Source organism: Xyrauchen texanus, chromosome 35 (genome assembly GCF_025860055.1).
Source record: "Xyrauchen texanus isolate HMW12.3.18 chromosome 35, RBS_HiC_50CHRs, whole genome shotgun sequence".
Classification (NCBI taxonomy): domain Eukaryota; kingdom Metazoa; phylum Chordata; class Actinopteri; order Cypriniformes; family Catostomidae; genus Xyrauchen; species Xyrauchen texanus.
Genome location: NC_068310.1, coordinates 15769185 through 15784716, shown reverse-complemented (window position 1 = coordinate 15784716; position 15532 = coordinate 15769185). Strand labels below are relative to the sequence as shown.

The following is a 15532-nucleotide window of genomic DNA, read 5'->3' as shown; positions in this document are numbered from 1 at the left end:
CGTTAATCAAATGTATGTTTACAGACAGTGTAATATGTTCGATAACCAAATAAATAATTGAACATCAGCAGGGGAAATCAGCCCTATTTCACTTCCTCTCTCTGGTTATGTGTTCATACCTTGGCATGTCCTTAATTTTTTTTCCAAACTGAGGATCAGACGCTGTCACCTGACTGCCATCCTTCAGCTGGTGGACCTCTGTGACACGCATAGCCACATATCGCTGAGAGCCTGCAAGAGAGTGTGAGATGAAGGCTGTTATTCACATTGACACAGTTAAGAATAGCACTATACATTAGTCACTTGACTTTTTAATATTACACTTGTGGGTAGCACCTGGTAACTGGCGTGGGTAACCCAGAATAGGCAGAGCAATAAGTAGAGCTGCTGCCCCTCCGGCCAGAAAACCAATCCACCAAGCCCCAACCCATAGTGGGTTCTCTGGAGTCAGCTCTGTCCTGAGAGGGAGAGAGAGAAAGAGAGAGTGAGAGAGAGATTTTTTATATACAATTAAATCATTATCGGTTCACAATAGCTTAAACAATATAATACATTCAACAAATTTCACAGAGAATAGAACGTTTTGAAATTACAAAGAAAAAACAAATCACCTTCACCTATTGCACACAAAGCCCCATGACTGCACCATATCAAATCAAAAGTAGAAAGATCTCCCATAACTTTATAAATCCGAATTTGATTTTATCAAAGTTAAAAAACAGACGTTAACATCATCACTAGACCTTTGTTCTATTTTGTTTTTTCTGCTGATATAAATAGCCATTTTTGCTTGGCCTAAAATAAAATTAAACAGTTGACAGATAAAAAGTTTTTTCTGAAAATACTTAAAACCCAAAATTAAAGTCTCAATACAAAAAGTTTAATTAAACCCTCAACACAATTCTTTTAGCTTCATAAATAAAGGTTCCAGTTTAAAACAATGCATGAAAGCATGAAAAACAGTCTCCCTTTGAAGACAAAAAGGGCATGCAGAACTGACTTCTGGATTTAACACTGAAATAAAAGAATTGATAGCAATGGCACCATGGAGAATTCTCCATTGAATGTCACTTACCCTCTTAGATAATGATGGCTTATACAAGGATCTCCATTTAGGCTTTACATCATTACTCAGTTTCAGAACAGAATGCCATGGTATATCAAATTTTTATCAAACACCTTCTTATTAAAAACCAAAAAACATCTAAAAATAAAGATTCACATGGTTTAAGCAAAAAACCTAAACACTCATCAAGATTGGGTTGAACAACTAAACACGGAAAGGGATCTTCAATATCAGGAGCACTATCCCCTGTAAAAACGTCTTTCAGTTAAGTGGTCCTCTTTGATTGTAAAACATGATTTTTAGTTTTGTCAAGAACTGAGTAAATACACAAGCAGATCTGATTCCCAGATGTTTGGATGCTGCCTCCACATTCTCAAAGTGAGGTCCAGTTAAAGTCAATAAATGTCCCAAATTGAAGACCCTGGATTCCTGAAATAAGGTTGTGAACCCTGGTAAATTACAGTGCGTGTTAATGTCAAGACGGGTCCCAAGTATCAAAGGTTCTTGTAATAGCCAGTGGAGAGATTATGAGTTCTCAGTCTTATGAACATGAAAAAAACTCCACACTTTAAAAAGATTCCAATAAAAAACAGGCATTCCTGATAAATCCAATTGTGTTGGATCAATTAAAAAGAGGGGTTTATCCAGTCCAAAACACCAGCACACCAGCTAAAATCTGTCGATGCATCAAAAAATCTTTGTAAAAACTTTAAACGAAAAGCAGCAACCCTGCTTTGTAAATGAATCAAACCTTGCCCACCTTCTTCTTTGGGGAGGTATAAAAAACTTTGTGGAAGGGCAGCTTGAACTTCAGCTAAAAACTGTGGTGAAGGGTCTACGCATGCCAATCTACGCCAAAGTGAGGATGCCACTAAATTGTTGACAATGAGAGTTCGACCCCTATAGGATATATTTAGTAATAACCATTTCCATTTTTCATACCTTTAACTTTTTCCAAAACCCCCTCCCAATTTTTTTGTAACACACTGTCATCTCCTAAATAAACTCCTAAGTATTTTGTACCCCCCTCTACCCCAACACAACCCATCAGGAAGGCAAGGTTTCCCATCTGTCCATTGTCCCAACAGTAAAGCATAACTTTTTTTCCAGTTAACCTTTGCAGAAGACAACACTCAACACAAAAATCTTCAATTAAATTAAGTAAAATCAGCACATCACTATGTCTGTTGATTGTTACTACATTATTATCAGCATGAGCTGACAAACAAAAACTATTATTACAATTTGGTAAAACCAAGCCACTTAAATTACTTCTTATTTGTTGAAGCAAAGGCTCAATAGCTATGGAATACAACATTCCAGACAAGGAACAGCCTTGTCTGATACCTCTAAAAACCTGAAATGGAGCACATAAGCCGCCATTAATTTTCAGTGTACTCTCAACATCACAATAGAGTACTCTGACCATGTCAACAAACACAATAAGTCTGGTCCGGATGGATAACCTGATTCAATACTCCAGCCAATCTGTTAGCCAATGCCTTGGACAGCAGTTTATAGACGCTACATAGAAGTGAGACAGGTCGGCAGTTTTTTATATCAGTAAGGTCTCCTTTTTTTGGGATAAGAGTGATTACCGCTCTTCGGCAACTCAACGGCAGCCTACCCTCTGACAAGCTATCATTGAGTACCTCCAGCATATCTGCACCCAACTCCAACCTAAAAGCCGTATAGAAGTCAACTGGGAGGCCATCCACTCCTGGAGCCCTCCCAGACTCCATGCTTTGCAGGGCCTTATGAAACACTCCCAGGGTCAAAATTCCTGCGAGGTCATCATTTGCCTCCTCTGATACCTTTGGTAGACTGTCAAGGAAAACATTTTCCACACAACACCCTGAGTTTGAGCTCACTTCTATAAAGATTTTGATAAAAAAGAACTGCTCTTCCCTGAATATCAGCAGGATCAGACAAAAGCACTCCGTCTTCAGAATGCAGTGCATGAATAAAACGTGTCTGCCCATTCTTTTTGGAATGTATTTGGAAGGTGTATCCATCTAATCAATACTTTGAAAATGTGAACGGACCAGAGCCCCCTGTGCTTTATACCCCAGTAGATCAGCTAACTTCATCTTCTTCTTTGAGTAGGCTTCCCAATAGCGAAGCTCACAAGTAGATTGAGCTAATCGTTGAGATTCAATTATCTCTTTTTCCAAAAAACCTAAAGAACGAGTCAACTCTTTAGTGACGTAGTGAGTGTACTATTGAGTAAACTGTCTTATTCAATTTTTCAATTAAATTCAATGGGCTTTATTGGCATTAAAGTTTCAAAAACAATGTTGCCAAAGCATCATATAGAATAAATAAAATAGAATAAAAGCAAAATACATTTTGTCCAATAACTTGGACAGTATATACTTATTAGTAATAAATAAATAACAGGAATGTATAAATTATTATTATTATTATTATTATTATTATTATTATTTATTTGATCACATCACATTGTGTGTGTGTTTGTCTAGATCTTTCATTGTCCCTCAGGTTGTGGCATGCTGATACATATTGGGCAGCAAGATGTGGCCAGTGTCCTTCTCCTAGGAGTATTTTTAGTTTTGCAAGGTCATTTAGGTCTTTAAATTCTTAAGTTTCAGAGTTAAACTTGTTTAGGTAAACATTCCTTATTTCTCTGAATGTTTCACATTTTAGGATAAAGTGCATTTCTGTCTAGACCTCACCTGTCCAACAGTGACCACATATTCTGTTTTCTTCCTCTGACAGTAAAGAGATATTTTGCCAACTCATACTCTCTGTTTAGGGCCAGATAACATTCTAATCTACTTTGGCTTTTAGTTTCTTCTTTCCAATGTTCCAAATAGGTTTCTTTGCATTGCGATATAATTTGGTTTACTCTGATTGGTGTTTGGAAAACAGTGTTGATGTGAGACTGGTCAAAGTGTGTTTGAGGGGGACGATTAGTCTCAGCACCAACTGATGTAGAGGACTCTTTTCTGGGCTCAGCTCTTGGATTTGGAGGGCTTTGGATTGAAGGGTGTCTCGGGGGCTGGATATAAGGTGAATGAAGAATTTAAGTGCTCTCTTTTGAATGATAATTATCAGTGGGTATCTGCCTAATTCTGCTCTAAATGCATTTGTTGGTGTATTTCTGTGTACATATAAGGTGTATCTGCAGAATTCTGCATGTAAAGATTCTGTTGGGTGTTTGTCCCAGCGTGTATATCTGTGATGACTGAGTGGACCCCACACTTCACTACCATACAGCGCAATAGGCTGGATGACACTATCAAATATTTTCAGCCAGATTTTAATTGGAATTTGGAGATTATAAAATGTTCTCTTAATTGCATTTAGGGCTCTTCTAGCTTTTTCTTTGAGTGCATTCACTGCCATGTTGAAACTCCCTGATGCTGTCATTGTTATACCAAGGTAGGTATAACTCATGCTGTGTTCAATTAGATGATTATTTATAGTAAACTGGTATTTGTTTTCTTGACACTTGGGCCGTTTCTGAAAAATCATGACATTACTTTTCTTCATGTTTACTGCTAGGGCCCATTCTTGACAGTATTTGTCTACTATGTCCAGCTGCAGCTGTAGTCCTTGTTCAGTAGGAGACAGTAGAACAAGATCATCAGCATAAAGCAGATACTTCACCTCTCCATCTAGGAGGGGGAGAGGATGAGAAGCACATTGATCCAACTGAACAGCAAGTTCATTTATATATACATTAAATAAAGTTGGACTGAAATTGCAACCCTGACGGACACCTCTTCTCTGGGTGGAGAATTCAATTTGTTTGTCTCCAATTTTAACAGCACACCTGTTTTTCGAATATATTGATTTAATCAGATCATATATTTTGCCACCTATACCACAATGCTGAAGTCTATAATATAGCCGTTCATGCCAAATAGAATCGAAAGCTTTCTTGAAATCAATAAAACAAGCAAATATTTTACCATTTTTTGTTTGGTGTACATGTTTGTTAATTAAAGTGTGAAGGGTATATACATGGTCGGTGGTGCGGTGGTTTGGAAGGAAGCCAATTTGATTTTTACACAAGATGGAGTGTTTGTCAAGGAAATGAAGTATTCTTTTGTTAAGAATACTGCCGAATAGCTTACCTAGACAACTGCTGACACAGATGCCACGGTAGTTTTTAGGGTCTAACTTGTCCCCGCTCTTATAAATGGGGGAAATGAGTCCTTTGCACCAGATGTCAGGAAAACATCCTGACTGTATAACAATGTTGAACAACTTATTTGGACCTTGCCAAAATCCCACCACTGTTGTATTGAAGAAAAAGAAGACTTTGTTGTTCTATAAACTTCTCAAAAAGACTTAAAAGATTCCTTAAAAAAATAAAAATTTAACAGGTTAATATTAAAATGCCAGTATGCGCTTTTTGGTTTTAACAAACTTAAAATAAACTTACAGTGCACCATACTATGATCTGTATAACCTACTGGCGTAATATAACACTTATTAAAAACACTAAGATGATAATTAAAACTATAAATTCTGTCCAGTCTAGCTAATGACATAATATTATCACGTGTATGAAACCGAATGTGCTGTCTCTCATCGCCATTTAAAGATCTCCAGATATCCCATAATTCATATTTTTTTATAATATGAATCAGACGTTTACGTGAAGGCTCAATGTGATTTCTATCTAAATTTAGCTCAGTACAAGTAGTCTTCAGGGCAGCAGTTTTGTAATGTCGAACACAGTGTGTCTAAAAATAATATTCTTTCGACTGGTGCATTTGGAGCATATGCACAAATAAAATTGAACACAGAATTTTCAAAAGTAGCTTTAACTTTTAAAAGTCTACCTTTTATAATTTCATCAACATCATACAAATAAGGACTAAAATTATTTGTAAATAAAATGGCAACTCCCCCACTTATTGAAGTACTGTGACTTAAAACAGGGACACCATCAAACTCCCTCGCCCAGTCAACAGCATTTTTCAGATCACTGTGAGTTTCTTGTAAAAAAGCAACATGATATTCTTCTGTTTAATTACTTCATATAACGTTGCTCTTTTTCTAGAATCTCTTGCACCATTAACATTGAAAGTAGCTAAATGGACTTAACTCATAACTAACATAAAAGGAAATAAACACAACCCATAAAAAAACATCAGCCTTCCTACTCTTAAAGTTAACAAGCATCATTGTTCAGGAAATTATTGAGATTTCTCACAATTTTCTTTAAACGATACACTTCTTCATTTGTGAAGGAATCCTCTGCCATTAGGCTTCTTGCCTTTTCACCAAACTGTTTTAGTGCTGATCGAAGAAATAACTTGATATCATCAAGCTTGTAACTCTGACCAATAATTTCACTCTGGGAGAAAGTCACACTGGAGTCAGAAGACTCACCATCACTATCTGTACCTTGGCATTTAAAACAAAGTTTGCTCTTCCTCCATTCTAACACAATCCGTCTCGCATGTTTTTTGCAATAGCACTGGATTATTCTCATTATGCCCATCATTTTTGTTTTCAGAAAACTGTGTCACACTCACTAAATCATTTATTCCAGTTTCGGTATGTGCCGTACCTAAGTGCTCATGGTGCGACGAGGTCGACACAGTCATTCTCACCAGGAACTTCTGTAGCCGTCACCGCCACAGCCGAGCTCGGCTCCGGCAAAACCGCCTCAATTTTACCGGCAACACCAGCAGCACTGCCGCCTTCTATATTCTCATTCACTAAATTTGCCTCCTTTTCTGGAATTTTGTCAGGACAACTGCAAATTAAATGCCCAGATTTGCCACAACCAAAGCATTTAGTCTTCGCAGTAGTAACAAAAATTGCATAATCAAAGTCATCAAAACTAATTTTTGTTAATTTAGTGTAAAATCAAGCTCGGCATCATCCTGAATAATCTTATAAGCGAATCGCCTGAACGAGACAATATGTTTCAACAGAGGCGCCCCGTTACTGATTGGTAACTTTTTGATCGGAGGTACCAATTTCCCATACCGCGATAAAGCCTGTGTTAGAATTGTATCGCTAATAAACGGTAGAACGTTTGACAAAGTGACTCACTTAGCTGGCAAAGAAAGGGGAAGAAAAGGGACAAATTCACCACTGATAACTATTCTGTTAGTTAATTAATTAGATTTCGACTAATTCATTAGCTTTATCTACACTGTCAAGAAAAAACACCATGGCACTGTTCATTCTGGAGGCAGATAACACGCTTTTATGCCCCACAACCTCTCCAATGGCCAGGCAGAATTCTTCCACCCCAACCGCAGACGCCACCTTTACAGCGTGGCGCCAAGTGAGTGAACTCAAAACCTCCACGCATGAGGCCGACAATAAAGCGGATAGCACGCAGCCCAAGAAAAGAGCAAGAGACCAAACAAACTGAGAAAAACAGAAAACACACAAACACACACACAAAAATTATATATATATTAAGCACAGCAAAGAGAGAGAAAATTAAATCACTCACAACACTCTACTGGCACTCAGAGAGAGAGAGAGAGAGAGAGAGAGAGAGAGAGAGAGAGATCACTCTAGATGGGACAAACACCCCACAGAATCCCTGCATGCAGAATTCTGTAGAAACATTCTAAGAGTTCAGAGAAGAACACCTACTAATGCATGCCGGGCTGAACTAGGCAGATATCCCCTAATTATACATATTGAAAAACAATCCCTCAAATTTTGGACACACCTAAATTCAAGTTCCCCTTACACACTGCAACATGAAGCCCTTAAAACCCAAGAGCTGAAGCCTAAAACAGATCAGATGTTGGTGTTACTGGGGGAGGACCATCATACATCAGTTGCAGCTAAATTAATTTGAGATGCACACCCTCGGAAACCAATTACTGCCTTAATGTACTTCAGTCACAGCACTTTTAAATGCTTATTTTATTTTATATTATATAGTGTATATTGTTATTATAGTTTTTATTTGATTCATTACCTGGCACCTTATTTTAATTCTATCTTTATTGTTATTTGTTACTATTTTATTATTATTATTTGTCTTGTCATTATCTGTTCCCTTTACAAAAAGCTTCGCGGCTAAGCCCTATGGGGAACAATCCTAGTTGTGACCAAGCTGAAATAATGTGTGTAACACGTCAATGAACATTGACCAGAATTTATAGCCTCGGCTGATGTAATCATTAGATGCACCTGCGGCCAGGCTATAAATGGATACGTCACCAAGTGTCGTCAGAAACTCTTTTTTCAGAGCGATTCTGTTTCTGTGAATGACTGAGAATGACTGAGAATGACTGACGCAAACGATGCGTGTTCCCCTGTTCTCGCTCTATAGCTGAACAGGACACGCATCAGTTTTTGCTCTGTTTGTTTTGGGGTAAGAGCACACTGTTCTCGCGTTGCAGCAGGGCGGGTGCGAGCACTGCGATTTGCTTTAACAGGCAAAGTGATTCGCGCCCAGCTGATCCTTCACATGATCTCGAAGCACGTTCCGACGCTTTTTCGGATCATGAGGAGGATCACGATTCTCTTCCCGCCTCCGAGATTTCCGTCCGCGATAAAAAAATCTACGGAGGATTTGCTCGATGTTGTTACTCGTGCGGTTGCCAGATTGGACTGGCCACGTGAAAAAGAGACCCCCAAACCCTCCAAATTAGGGGATAGATTTGATCTTCCAGTCTAAGAAAGGGAACGCCTCATGAGTCCCTTCCCTTCTTTGATAACCTCCATGGAGAGTTTTTTTCCCCTAAAACCCTAAAAAAAATTTAATAAAAATAAATATATATATTTTCTTCCCGTGTTCACATACCATCGACGTCATTATATTCGACTAGCGTGGGTGCTGAGGCACGGGGGTATTCAGTGATGCCGCTGGTCGGAGAGACGCTTGCGGGCTATCTCTCGCCGGGCTCGGCATCGTCACTTAAGAAGCCCTTTCTCCCCTCAAAGCCTTGTAGGACACCCTCCACTTCAGTGGGAAGGGCTTATCAAGCAGCAGGTCAGGCTGGTGCTGCTCTGCACACTATGCTGTTTTACAGGCGTACCAGGCTGACCTCCTGGATGACCTGAGTGTGGGTTCTGCGCTTGACGAGCAAGCCTCAGACCCGCCTCGGTCCTGTCTGAAGGGAGGCTCAAAAGCAAAGCGTGGCGAGTCGTGCTCCTCCTCCCAGGGATTGGGGACAGTCTCGCCGCCCTCGCCAGCCCCGAAGCAAGACCTCAAGAACTATAATTTCTAGTAAGAGAAAACCCTGACGGTCTTGCACCTAGATTAGGGGGTAGCTCCCCTTGGGACGGGGTGCGTGCTTCACGTCACCCCTCCCGGTACCACCATGAAGCCCCTCCATTCCCGCCACCTCTTGGTGTTTCGGGTTGCAGAGGCTTCTGTCAAAATTGGGTGTTTTCGCTGTTCCTGCATTTTATTCAGGATGCGAAACACTCGACAACCCCTCAACAGGAAGTGTTAAAATATAATACCCATCTCAGAGATCCTGGCAGCGTGGAAACTTCTGCCAGATATATTCTTATCTGTGGGTCTTATAAGGGCGTCAGAATTTAATTCACTCGCCGCTTTTCCGTGTTTCAACGGCATGTTCTCACTACCGTAAACCGGATTTCTTTTTTATGTAAAAAAAAAAAAACAACTCAATCTCCTGGTTAAAGGGGCCATGGTATGTGTTCCCCTTCTAGAGAGAGAGTTCGGTTATTACACTAAATACTTCCCATTTGGCTTAGATCTTAAAGCTTGAACTGCCCGTGGGTGTTCAAGACCAAGATGATGCCTGTCAAGACGGTCGTGTCTCAAGCCCTACAACTCGTTTGGCTGGTCACCATCGATCTTATAACGCACTTCTATACTTCATTTAGAAGTTCTGCCACAACATGGAAAGTTCCTGAGGTTCGCTTCCGGGGGTGAAGTCTTCCAGTGTCAGGTTCTTTCACTCGGCCTAGCCCTTTTTACCCGCACATTCACAATGCATGATGTAGTGCTGGCTCCTTGCGACTCAGGGGCATCTGCATTCTGAATTATGTAGACGACTGGCTGATCCTAGCGCAGTTCCAGGAACTGTCAGTTCAGCACAGGGACATCGTCTTAGCTCATCTGTTTCTCTGGGGTTGAGGCTTAATGCCAAGAAAAGCATCCTCTCTCCCATTCAGAACACTGTCTATCGGGGCATCGTATGGAGTTCAATCACAATGCGTGCACAACTGTCTCTCGCTAGGATTGAGTCCATTCAGATCACCCTGAGCAAAGTCAGGCTAGGTCAAGGTTGCGCTGTTATCAGTATCAACGATTTCCAGGTCTCAGGGCGACCGCGTCCAAGGTGATCCCTCTGGACCTTTTGCTCATGAGACCGTTTTTATTGAGGCCAAAAGCCAGGGGATTTCTTCCAAGGGTCAAAACCCCTAGGCTAATAAGGGTTACGCGCCTCAGGCTTCGTTACCTTTCTATGTGGTTCAGCCCCCGGTTTTCTACCTTGGGTCCCACTCTAGGTGCGTCTTGTTGTCGCAGGCTGCTAACGACAGACGCCTCCCTGACGGGCGGGGTAGCGGCCTTAAGTGGTCTTCCAGCTTAAGGGGATAGGAGGGTCGTCAGCTCGGTTGTCAGTCACAGTCACTGTCTCGGGTTGAAGGCTGTATTTCTGGTCCTGAAATACCTCCTCCTGAGGCTGCCATGTCTTGGTGCGGGTGGACAATACAGCAGTAGCCTCTTACATAAATCATCAAGGAGACCCATGTTCTTGTCAGCTGTATTTCTGATGCGTCGGATTCTCCTTAGGGCCCAGGGCAAGCTCCTGTCACTCAGGTCAGTTATATCCCTGGATGCCCGTATGTGGGAGCAGATTTACTGTCCAGACAGAAAATACTAACGGGGGAGTTAAGAACTCCACCCTAAGGTAGTAGTTGCCCAGAGTTCGCCAGAAAGGGTTTTTGCCTCTTACTGATAGCACCACGCTGGCCGAATAGGGCTTGGTTCTCGGAGCTAATTTCTTCCCTCGACGGCTCGCCTTGGGCGATTCCGAACAGGGAGGACCTTCTCATCCTTGGCCCGAATTGTGAAACCTTTCATGTCTGGCCCCTAAGGGTACCAAATGAGGTTCACAGGTTTTTCACTTGAGGTTATCGAGACCATTTCAAGTGCTAGGGCTCCCTCCACTTGGAACTGATCTGGGTAGATTTTACAGGGCAGAAGAGGACCTCTTCGCCTCTGTTGATAGCGCAATGTCTCCTCTACTTCTCCCCGAGTCGCCCAGTCCCCCCCTGATCGTAGTAACGTATACATAGCACAAATGCACCTGCATGTGTTTCCTTCTACTAAAGTTCATATTACAGAACCAGCTAAATGCCAGTTTGCTTTAGTTCTGGATTTTCTGTAGAAAGAACTGTCAGCGGGCACTTGCCTCGCCACTGCCAGGTTCTATGTGGCCACTGCGGTTTGCCACGGCTTGGTGGGCGGGGTGCCCTCAAAGAGGCATCCTCATTATTGCCCGGGCCTACGAGGCGTGTGGTCAAGCTTCACCAGTAGGTTTTAGAGCGCACTCTACCAGAGGGCTCTCCTCCTCTAAAACCTTGGCTAGAGGTCTCCCTCTGCAGCAAGTTTGTGATGCGGCAGGTTGTCCTCTCCGCACACATTCATTAGATTTTTATAGTTTGGATGTTCTGCCACTCCGGGCTCTTATACCCTTGAGTCGACATCTCAAGCTCATGTCTGGACAAGTTTGTGATGCGGCAGGCTTGTCCTCTCCGCTCACATTCATCAGTTTTTATGACAAGTTTGTGTTGTGATAGGGTTCTCTTTGCACACATTCATCGAACTTTATGGGTTAGATGCTTTGCTACTCCGGACTCTTATGTCCTTGAGTCAACATCTCAGCCCATGCCTAAACAAGTTTTTGATGCTGCAGGTTGTCCTCTCCGCACACATTCATTGGACTTTTATAGTTTGGATGTTCTGCACACCTCTGCCCTTGAGTCGACATCTCCGCTCATGCTTAAACAAGTTTGTGATGCGGCAGGCTGGTGCTCTCCGCACACATTCATCAAATTTAATGGTTTAGATGTTTATGCTACTCCGGGCTCTTATGCCCTTGAGTCGACATCTCAAGCTCATGTCTGAGACCTCTCGCGTTTTTGTGAGTACACTGCACAACAGTAGGGATCCGGACAGCCCCCAGTGCCGCGACGTGGGTATTGCGTTCCCCATAGCGCTTAGCAGCGCAGCATCATAGTGAAGCTTTTTGTAAAGGGAACGTCTCGGGTTACATGTGTAACCCTTGTTCCCTGAAAAAAGCGGAACGAGATGCTGCGCTTCTTTGCCGCACTGGGACGTCCCAGGACTGCTCTTCAAAAAGAAGCATCTGACGACACCTGGTGACGTATCCATTTATAGCCTGGCCGCAGATGCATCTAATGATTACATCAGCCGAGGCTATAAATTCCTGTCAGTGTTCATTGACGTGTTACACACATTATTTCAGCTCGGTCACAACTAGGATTGTTCCCCATAGCGCTTAGCAGCGCAGCATCTCGTTCCGCTTTTTTCAGGGAACAAGGGTTACACATGTAACCCGAGACGTTTTGTGTATTAATGCTTTGGCAATATTTATGTAAACAATCATGCAAATAAAGTACTTTAAATTGAAATTAGAGAGAGAGAGAAAGAGATCATCTTTAGCTTAAAAAGTCTGTTGTTACTGTTAATGCAGAAACTGCCCTTACCTATTCTAGTCCTGTTAAATAAACTGAAAAAAAGTATAATTCTGTACTTCTATTTACTTTTTGAAGGAACCCACATCTTTATCATTTCAGTCTTAAACAGGGTGTGCAGCACATTGAAACTGAATGGAATGATGGAGAACTGCTAAACTTTATTGGACCTGACAGTAACCCACAGCTTATGTGTGAATGAAGGCTTACTTATTTTAAAATTGAAGTGTGTAATTTCTGTGTCACCAATAAGTGTCACCAAACGGAATGGCAAAAATGATCATTGTTTTTAAACAGATTGCAGAAAACTACCATCAGAACTCTTCCATTAATTGTACCAACAGTCCCGCGCCAAACTCACTACATTGGTAAAGCCAGTGTTTCTGTGTCAGGCTAGAATGTTTGGATAGTTCCACAGAGCCTGAAAGTTAGACTATTTAATGAAAAATTTTAAGTGAAATAAACTTATAAATGCCTTACTAATGCAATCCCAATTGTTAAACATTTGGGACAGTATCCTGTGCTATATTGAAAGCCCTACAACACCACATTATTTGATGTTTTAATAAAAAAAAATCAGATTTAATAGTTTTTAGTTTTTTTAAATACACATTTCAAATCAGATGATTGCAACATGCTCCAAAAAAGTAGGGACAGTCAAGGGTTTACTACTGTGTAACATCTAGAGCTGCCCCCTGATAGTCGACCAAACATAATGAGAAGAGTCTTGGTCGACCAAATTTTGATTGGTTGGTTGGTCGGATAAAAGAAAGAAGAAAAAAAAAAGATCCACAGGAAAAATACTATCACCATGAGGGAGCCGTGAAAATTATTGCTTTAGTGATTTTGCAATGAAAATTAAATGAATTTATTTAAAAAACAAAAAACTAATCAAATACATTTCTAATTTCAAATTGCACTCCAAACGAAACAAAAAAACAAATAAAATAATGATGTGATAATATATATATAGACAGATAGGCAAATTATTTGTAATATTAATTTGATAATAATAATAGACTAATAATAATAATAATAATAATAATAATAATTGTATACATTTATGGGAAAACGAGCCAAATATCGTCTTGACATGGTCAAAGGCATCAGCTACTGGTGATCACTCTGACCATCATTGATTCCTGAGATCATCGTCTGTCAGCACAACCTTAATGTGCATTTCTCTCTATAAATTAACAAAATGTTCAGACTGTAAGGCAGGGTGCCAATGTGGTTGCATTCAAAGGACAAAACTCCCCAGGGAGGCAAAGAGCAAATGTATGATCTTTGAGAAAATCAACATATTAACTTTCTCACAATTAGCATCTCTTCCTGAGGCACCACACCCCACTGAGCAAAGATTGCAAATTCACACCTCATTGTTGCCCTTACACATCTGTACCATTCTCTCCCCTCTCTTCCTCTATTGTTCCCCTTCAGCTCAGAATCACCTCAAATTCACCTAAGATCTGCATATAACAAAATATCATAGCTGATGTACACAAATAACGTAACTAGGCATATTTGGTATAATTTAAAAGGTCTCAGTGCGACTAGTTAAATGGTCTCTTTCCCAGTTTGGTAAAACTAATGGTAACATAGTTATAAGCTCTTTGCCAAATACTGTATAATTCTGTAGGTCTATCCCCCTCCTTGTCTGTATGTTAATAAGGTTGAAACCCAGGAAGCCAAGAACCCATTCACCCCCAAATTCTCATTGTTCAAAGGATAATACTATTTGGTAAACAATGTTTATTCTGTCTGGATATTTAAGGAATGCTGGCCCAGAGCTCGAGGAGTCTGTAGTCAGATTATCCCACACAATTGATGTGTGTAGTTTTAATATAGGAAATCTGTAAGCCAGATCTCCCATGCTTGCCATTGCATGTAGCCTTGCCAGGTATGTTTCTTTGACTTGTCTTTTATTTTTAGGAATGTATTTTTATTCTGATCATATGTGAATTTGGCTTTTATTGATTTTGTAACTTATGTTTTAAATCCTACCTGGAAAATACATTTTTATTTTTTTATTTATTCTGTAATACTCTGAAATCATTTATTCTTGTTACTGTAAACTTACGTATGTCCAGGATAATTATCAATACTGGAGCTTTAAATAGAGTAAACCACTCAGGAGAACCAGGTAGGACAGCCACCTAGGAGAGCCGGGTAGGAGAAAAGTTATTTAAAGACTCTCAGTCACTGCTTAACACCCATCTTATCAAGTTGTATGTACGTGGCTAAATGAAATATCGTCTGGTTATGAGTCAAGCCAAACCAGACAATATTAGTTAACGCAACAACAGCTGACTAAGAACAGAACTGGCTATACTGATCGAAAGGACAATGAATAGAAGAGGATTCAGAGTAATTAATAACGTAAAAAGATTACACTAAAAGAATGTTCAGAAATCAATGAAAGCTTAAATCTAAATTAGAGGTTCAAATGAAATTGGAGTCAGATTAATATAAAATTGGAGTCAGATAAAATTAATAACTGATTCAATTTGTAAAGTGTAAATTAACAATAATTGCTTTAGTGCTCAGAAAAGACAGAAAAATACAGAGACCTTCAAAGGGCAATCTATAGAATTTCCACTCCAAACAAATTTTTGAGTGATCACCTTTTACAAAGTACTATACTTTTACAAAGTTCAGACAGTTTCCTTGCTGGTTTTTCTGACACATTCAGAATCAGTTCCGCTTTTGTCAGTGTCGCTGCGGCTCGCTTTGTGTGTGTGCTTGTAAAATTTATATTTTAAAGCCTTGTTTATTATGGTTTACTAATTCTCTGTGTTAACAATG

At 40.3% G+C, this 15532-nt stretch overlaps 1 protein-coding gene across 3 annotated transcripts in view; it reads right to left on the bottom strand.

The window, feature by feature from the left end:
• LOC127628410 (solute carrier organic anion transporter family member 4A1-like) overlaps positions 1 to 15532 on the bottom strand; it is a 44195-nt gene that overhangs the window by 18383 nt on the left and 10280 nt on the right. For all 3 annotated transcript variants that reach the window (XM_052105135.1, XM_052105134.1, XM_052105136.1), the window contains exons 5-6: positions 337 to 458; positions 120 to 231 (exon numbers count right to left, since the gene is read on the bottom strand). In XM_052105135.1, the coding sequence (XP_051961095.1) occupies positions 120 to 231; positions 337 to 458 (234 nt within the window). The remainder of the gene's footprint in view (positions 1 to 119; positions 232 to 336; positions 459 to 15532) is intronic.